Source organism: Juglans microcarpa x Juglans regia, chromosome 2D, assembly GCF_004785595.1.
Source record: "Juglans microcarpa x Juglans regia isolate MS1-56 chromosome 2D, Jm3101_v1.0, whole genome shotgun sequence".
Taxonomy (NCBI): Eukaryota; Viridiplantae; Streptophyta; class Magnoliopsida; order Fagales; family Juglandaceae; genus Juglans; species Juglans microcarpa x Juglans regia.
Genome location: NC_054596.1, coordinates 5,008,552 through 5,015,463, shown reverse-complemented (window position 1 = coordinate 5,015,463; position 6,912 = coordinate 5,008,552). Strand labels below are relative to the sequence as shown.

At 36.0% G+C, this 6,912-nt stretch overlaps 1 protein-coding gene across 1 annotated transcript; it reads left to right on the top strand.

Moving 5' to 3' along the window:
• Positions 1-345: 345 nt before the first annotated feature.
• Positions 346-6,024, top strand: LOC121250917. Its single transcript, XM_041150174.1, has 10 exons — positions 346-715; positions 1,260-1,355; positions 3,002-3,086; positions 3,510-3,631; positions 3,789-3,813; positions 3,910-3,993; positions 4,117-4,146; positions 4,238-4,343; positions 4,510-4,574; positions 5,793-6,024. The coding sequence occupies exons 1-9, from the start codon at positions 626-628 to the stop codon at positions 4,571-4,573; spliced, it is 702 nt and encodes a 233-aa protein (XP_041006108.1). The 5' UTR covers positions 346-625; the 3' UTR covers position 4,574; positions 5,793-6,024.
• Positions 6,025-6,912: the final 888 nt, after the last annotated feature.

The following is a 6,912-nucleotide window of genomic DNA, read 5'->3' as shown; positions in this document are numbered from 1 at the left end:
ATTATTTTAATAAAGATATTATTATAATTTTAAAAAAATTTAAAGATAAAATTAATTTTACCTGTAATCTAATTTTTAAATAAAAATTGTACATAACATTTCTCTCGTGATATTGGGATGCAGTGGATGGTAGATGGACCCGACCCTAGCAACTCCAGAACCCGATAGACAGAGGTCTTCCAGAGCCAATTTACGCTATCCGGAACGAGTCTCACCCGTAACAAAGCTACAGCAAACCTTTTCTAGAAGTAAAATACTATGTTGCCCTCTCAGTTCAAAATTATAGGTATTTGTATGTGTTTTTTTAATATTTAAAAATTACGTCGGTAATATTTAAAAGTTCACAACTTTACCGAACAAAAAAAATGAAGGAAAAAGTTCAAAACTTTTCTGCGACACCCAATTGGACATTTCACATTTTCCAACGTTCTCCCCGATCCCATGAAGCGAAGACCAATTAGAAAAGAACCACTTTCTCCGCACAAGTCCTTGGTCCCTGGATTCCCTCACTTTCTTAGCGCCCAAACACCCTCAGTCCCAAACCAAAGTTTTCTGTGTAGCATCTTTTGGGTGAATTCGGCCGGAGACCCTTCGTTAGCTTAGTTCAAGCAGATAAAGATAAATAATGCCGAACTGGGAGCTCAAGAATTGTTGCAAGCATGATCAGGTCGTTTTCTTGGCCTCAATCGGTGTGTTTACCGTTGTAATCCTCGCGGTACGTTCGTTTCATTCCAGAGTTTTCACTTTGTTTATGCTTTGTTAGGTTCCTGACAAAGGAAAAGGAAACGTGAAATTTGGTTGTGGTTTTCATTTTTTTAATGAATAAAAATCTCTTGTCGACTGAACCAAATGGTCTTGATTTTGGGGGACTTTTAGCATCGAGATATCGGTTTTCCTATTTATTTTCCAGTAACCAAATTGAACATGTGGGTAAGTATTTGCTCCGTGGATCTGAAAACAGAATTCCCATTGGTGCGACTTGTTTTGACTGATATCAAAGTGCAGGACTTTCTTTTTTCCGGGGGTGTTGTTTGTCTTGTTTTTTGGGGAACTTTGCTATTAGTTAAGTAACTTATCAAAAAACTTTGCGATCAGTTGGGTAATATTGAGACAATGTTTAGATAGTTCGAAGTTTTTTTTTTTTTTTTTTCTTTGTAAATAATGTAAATATTCTTATCATTTTCGTTAATTTTGAATGAGCCGACCTTTATTTGCTCACCTAGTCTTTTGATGTGGAAATTTGGTTTCTGTTCTTATAGCTTTGGAGGACAGTACTATTGACACCTTTTAAGCTCATCACCGTGTTCCTGCATGAAGCAAGTCATGCAATTGTTTGCAAACTAACGTGTGGCCAGGTAAAAATAACTATGCGACCTTTTGTGCTTTAATGCTATGTTGAGAGACTTATCAAAAAAAAAAAAAAAAAAAAAATGCTATGTTGAGAGTCTTCAGATTGCTTGAATGAAACCCAAAACCTTGTCTATTTAAATAAAAAATTGTCTACTCTCTCTAATTTTAATTAATATTCTGGAATAATTAAAAGGATTAAATCTCAGATCTTATCTAACGTGATACTTTTGAGTTTAAATTTTTTTTATCAGTAAATAAGAATTTTATTAAAATAGGCGAAGCCAAGTACCCGGGACATATAGAAGAGCAACGCCTATGCACGAGTGTCTAAAGATACAAAGAAATCTTGTACATTCATGCCATTAAATATTACAATCAACCAATGGAATAGAGTATGAAAAAATAAAGTTATAATCTCGTCCATTGTCCGTTCATGATTCGCAAAACTTCGACTGTTCCTCTCCATCCATATGCACCACCATAGACAGATCGGTATCATCTTCCACATAGCTACAATTTGAGTGGTACCTCGGATGCCTTGCCAGCTGGCCAAAAAATCCACAACCCTTCGTGGCATCACCCAATGGAGCCCCGCTCTAGCAAATATATCATTCCACAAATTCATGGCTACATTACAATGCAGTAATAAATGATACACCAACTCCTCACTGTTCTTGCACATATAACACTAATTCAACACAGTGAGTCCGTGTTTCCGTTGTTTATCTAAGGTAAGAATCTTCCCTAATGAATGTCCATACAAAAAAAAACTTTTTTTTTTGGGGGGGGGGGGGGCTTAGTCCTCCATATGTTCTTCCATGGGAACGTGGAACGTTCTTGTATAATGTTTCATAAGGGACTTATAATACGACTGTATAGTAAATCTTCCCTTTTTGAAATTGATTTAGAAATATATTTCTTACAAGAGTTTTTGTTAATTGTCAATTGAGCTTTGAATTTGGAGTGATTCTAAGGTTATCAGTGTCTTTTGACTCCTAGCATTGAATATCATGAAATTTTTCTATAGCTCAAACTTGTGAATAACCTTCATGATTTCTGTTATTATACTGTTACGCTCTTATGATGCCTTATACCACCCCCTCCCCTGCTGGAGTTCCCACCATCCTATATGGCATCATGATGCCACATGTTATGTGTCACCTTGTATGCTGTCATATCTCTAATAATCATTGTAGACGGCTGGCCTATAATAAAATAATTAGCTGGTATAAATTATAGATAATGAAAATACTTTTTGTCCCAAGTAATTTATTGTTATTGTTATTCTCATACACCTTGTCTCTTCACAACTTCCAAGTTTTCTGACACCTGATTTCACCATTTGGGCGGCTTATCTTCAATTGGATCCAAGAAGGGACATACACATTTTAAATTTTAAAATTGGATCCTGAATGACTATCTATATGTTCAAATTTTAAAATTATTTGTAGCTTGTCTTGATGCGTGCATGTTTAGGGTGACATCTAAATTATTCCAATTTTAAAGCCAAGTTTTTTAGAAAGTATTGATTCTATTGCATGGGAATAGAGTATTCGCTTGTTTTCTGCACTTTTTTTCTGCTTAATTATTTACAGTATGATCTGCCAATAAAAAAAAATATATTTACAGTATGATCTAATTTTATATGCAGGTAGAGGGAATGGAGGTTCATGCAAATGAGGGTGGGGTAACGCAAACTCGTGGTGGGATTTACTGGTTGATCTTGCCTGCTGGATGTAATTTGCTGTCCTTGAAAACTTCATGTCTAATTGCAATCATTTTTAGGTTGATCTTGTTCCATGTCATTTAGCAAGAAGAGTTGCAGGGTGTAACAGTAAAGTACCATAGCAGAAACTTCAAACTTAACAACCCTCCACTGATGTAAACATCTAAAATGGAATATGGCCAATTTGCATCAAGCCTTTATGGAAATGCTTTTATTGTTGAGTTTTCATGCATTCGAAGTTGTTAAAGAAACACCACAACGACTTGTAATCCAATGGATATCAACTGCAGCAGCACTGCCTGCAAAATTTGCCCCTTCTTATTCCTTCTCTGAATTGATGTTATATCTCTTGTCAACTGTGATCTGCAATCTGTACGGGCTGCTTTGTAGTGACAGCTGTTATTTGAATAAATTTCACTTTCTTGTCTTCCAGATCTTGGTTCATCATTTTGGGGAATGGCCTTGATACTCGCATCTACACATATCATGACTGCAAGAATTGCTGCTGGTTGTCTTGCGCTTGCTCTGTTGGTTGTGCTCTTTGTTGCTAAAAATGTAAGATGGCTATAGATGCAGACAGTCCCTAGTTGCATTAGCTATGCCGTACACAAAATTTACTATTGTTTCATTCTTTTCCTGTTCTTTTCTTTAAATGGACCACTAAAGATTTTAATTTCTGTACTCTTACTTGTGATTGGCATGCCTCAACCAGTGGACACTTCGAGGACTTTGTATTGGTGAGTACTTTGGTGATCCTGTATATAATTTTTAATTTAATGATATTTGCAGGCTACAATACTAACATTGTCAATGTTATCACCTGTATTTCTCAGGATTCATTATTTTCCTTGCTGTAATATGGATTCTGCAAGAAAAAACACCAGTCCGTATTCTTCGCTACGTCATTCTCTTCATTGGTATGCTCTTATCCACTCTATCTTTCCTTTCTAAGGGATGAATTTGCTTCTAGATACTGCACTGATATTCAATCCATTGAGTGAAGGAGAAGAGTGACTTGCGCTTATTTTGGCAAACTGCAGGAGTGATGAACAGTTTGTTTTCAGTTTATGGTATATTCATTGTCTCTTCTTTAGAGAATTAAAATACTGTTATTTGAATTGAAACTTCAAATGTCATCTGATATAAATCTTGTTGGCCCAGATATTTATGATGATCTAATATCTCGAAGAGTCCACTCCAGCGATGCTGAGAAGTTTGCAGAAGTTTGCCCCTGCCCTTGTAATGGGGTTGGATGGGGAGTAATTTGGTGAGCTTCATAGCATGCAAACAGCATGAATATCCTAGCATAAACAGGAAAAAAAAAGGCATGAATTGTAATATTTTAGGGATAATTGTCTAGGATCTAAAATTATTTATGACTAATGTTAATGTTTTTCTCACCTTAATCATACTTTTATGAGTTCTTCTTGCAGGGGAATGATATCATTTATATTTCTTTGTGGATCCATGTATCTTGGACTCGTAATCTTGTCTTGAGGTACAACCTGCTTTCTGTGCAATTTGATTTCTAAATATTTATATATACTGAGTGTCACGTGTGCAAATAAATTACATGTACTTACATAGTTCACAGTTGAAGGCCCAAATCCACCAGCTGGATTGTAATCAATAGAAACAAAATAAGATGGCATAACCCCTTACAGCTATGACCTGCATTAAAAAGACAAATGATTTCCTTCTGCTGAAATGGAGAATTATAGATGGATAATTAAAAATGCTCTTAAATTAAAAAAGTGGATGTATTTATTAGTTCTCTAGTATTACCAGAAAGCTACTCATTATGTCTCTTTGTCGAATAAATTTGCTTTGACTAATTTGAATCATGGTTTATTCATGAAGTATCACATGTTATGCAAGTGTGCAAATGCTTTTGAAGCATGATTGTTTGATATCTAGAAACAATTAATTCTCAAAAGTAAAGCATCTTGGAATTTCAGGGGGGCAATGAGCAAATTATGTTAGTATTGGTGAGCCAATGAGCTCTAGCTCAAGTGGCTCCAACTTTTCCCATTAAAGTAAGATGGAGGATCATATCATGGGTTCAAGACCCACTTGAGAGTGTAAATTAACAATGAAAAAAACAGGTTCTCCCTAATGTTGAGCTGCATAAAGCATATCAGTAGAATTGGAAAATTACGGTTTTCCCCCGTGTGGATTTATCTATAGCAATAATCTAAACACGCAATTATTTTTATGGGTAAGGGGTGATGTCATGTATTTAAGATCATCCTGGTGTTTGCTTACAAATAAAGAAGAAAGTATAGGGTAAGATACAAGGTATTGAAAATATCATACTGCACATTCAATAGTTGGATGTTCAGCTTGCTTAGAAATTTGCTTTATTAGATGATGTGTGGCTTATTGGCTGATACTGAGCCCATAGCTCCTGATTTGGCTACAGTAATCTGTTCTTTCCCCCTTAAGAATGTGTGTTTTCAAAATTAGTGCATGTCCTCAAATCATGGGAAAAGTGTAGAGCCACTTCACCTGGCAATGGCTTTTAGCAAGAATTTCAGATATGAAGTGATGCAAACCTTAAAACTTATCTTTGTGCAGCAAATGGAATGTGTTCAAGTGAAATATTAGCAATTAATTTGATGGTTATTCCCAGGCAAATTTTTGATAGTATGGTTACCTAAGGGAAAGTTGCTTGGACATTGCCATGTTTATGTGCTCACTCTACATTTTTCTCCAGGTTCAGAGACTACGGTTCAAACCATGCTTGATGCAGAGAACGCAGTGCTCGCCTATTCTTTGTAATTCTCAATGATTGTGTATACTCAATACTGTTCATAGACTGCTTCTCTATTCATCTGATAGCAAGAGCGTGGCCTTGCGAATCCTTATTCCATGGCTTTATTCTTTTAGCCCTTTCTTCTTGAGGGTTGTATAAATACATGAAAGTTCTATGTAGGATCATTTCTATTGATGCATTGTGCACACAATGGAGGTTGAAACGTGATGGGACAATTTGACTGTCATTCAGCTGATCTAAAATTCAAACTGCCAGCATCCAGTACTACCGTGCTAGAGTGGCAAGAGTGCTCCATAATATCCAGAGCCTTGAGCACTTTTTTTAGTGTGATTTGAAATGCATTATTAATTTATTGTGAATGCTCAGCATGGTTTTGAACAACTACAAACCTGCAAAGCTCTAATGTGGCCTATATTATTATCTCATTACCCAGGTGTGTACACACACACACACACACACACACACACACACATATCTTTCAAGTGAGCTGCCTGGAGTTACGTTTACATTAATCCAATAGGCTTTTAAACATCAACTATAATGTGACCCATTTATCAAACTTAAAAAGTTTCCCGCTTTTGTTCAAATATATTGCTTAACTTAGCATTATCTCCTCCGATTGGGTCGTGATGGATGATGTATTTCAGCATTGGCTTCCAAAATTTAACTATCTGATGCTCTGACCTTGTAACAGAGGTCCCAAGTATTCTCCAAGAAGAAACTCACTCTTCTTTTGTTACCGCTTTTAACATACTCAAATGGAATTTCCCACCTCGAGTAGAATAAAGATTCCTATTGTCTGATAGCAAACAAAAGCTCGTTACATGTGTAATTCAGTATGGGCTGATGATGTTGTTTCATGCACCCACATCGACATTGGAAATGTTTTTTCAAGGGAGTCAGTGAAAGCGGTATATATATATATATATTAATTGGAGCTGCATTCGTTGGGCTTTGGTAGCTTCTCATCTTTGAAGTTGTGAATAGAAGAAATTTGTCAATCAGTTCTGATATATCTTGGTATTTTGGATAACCACGGCATGAAAGAGCACTCGATCTG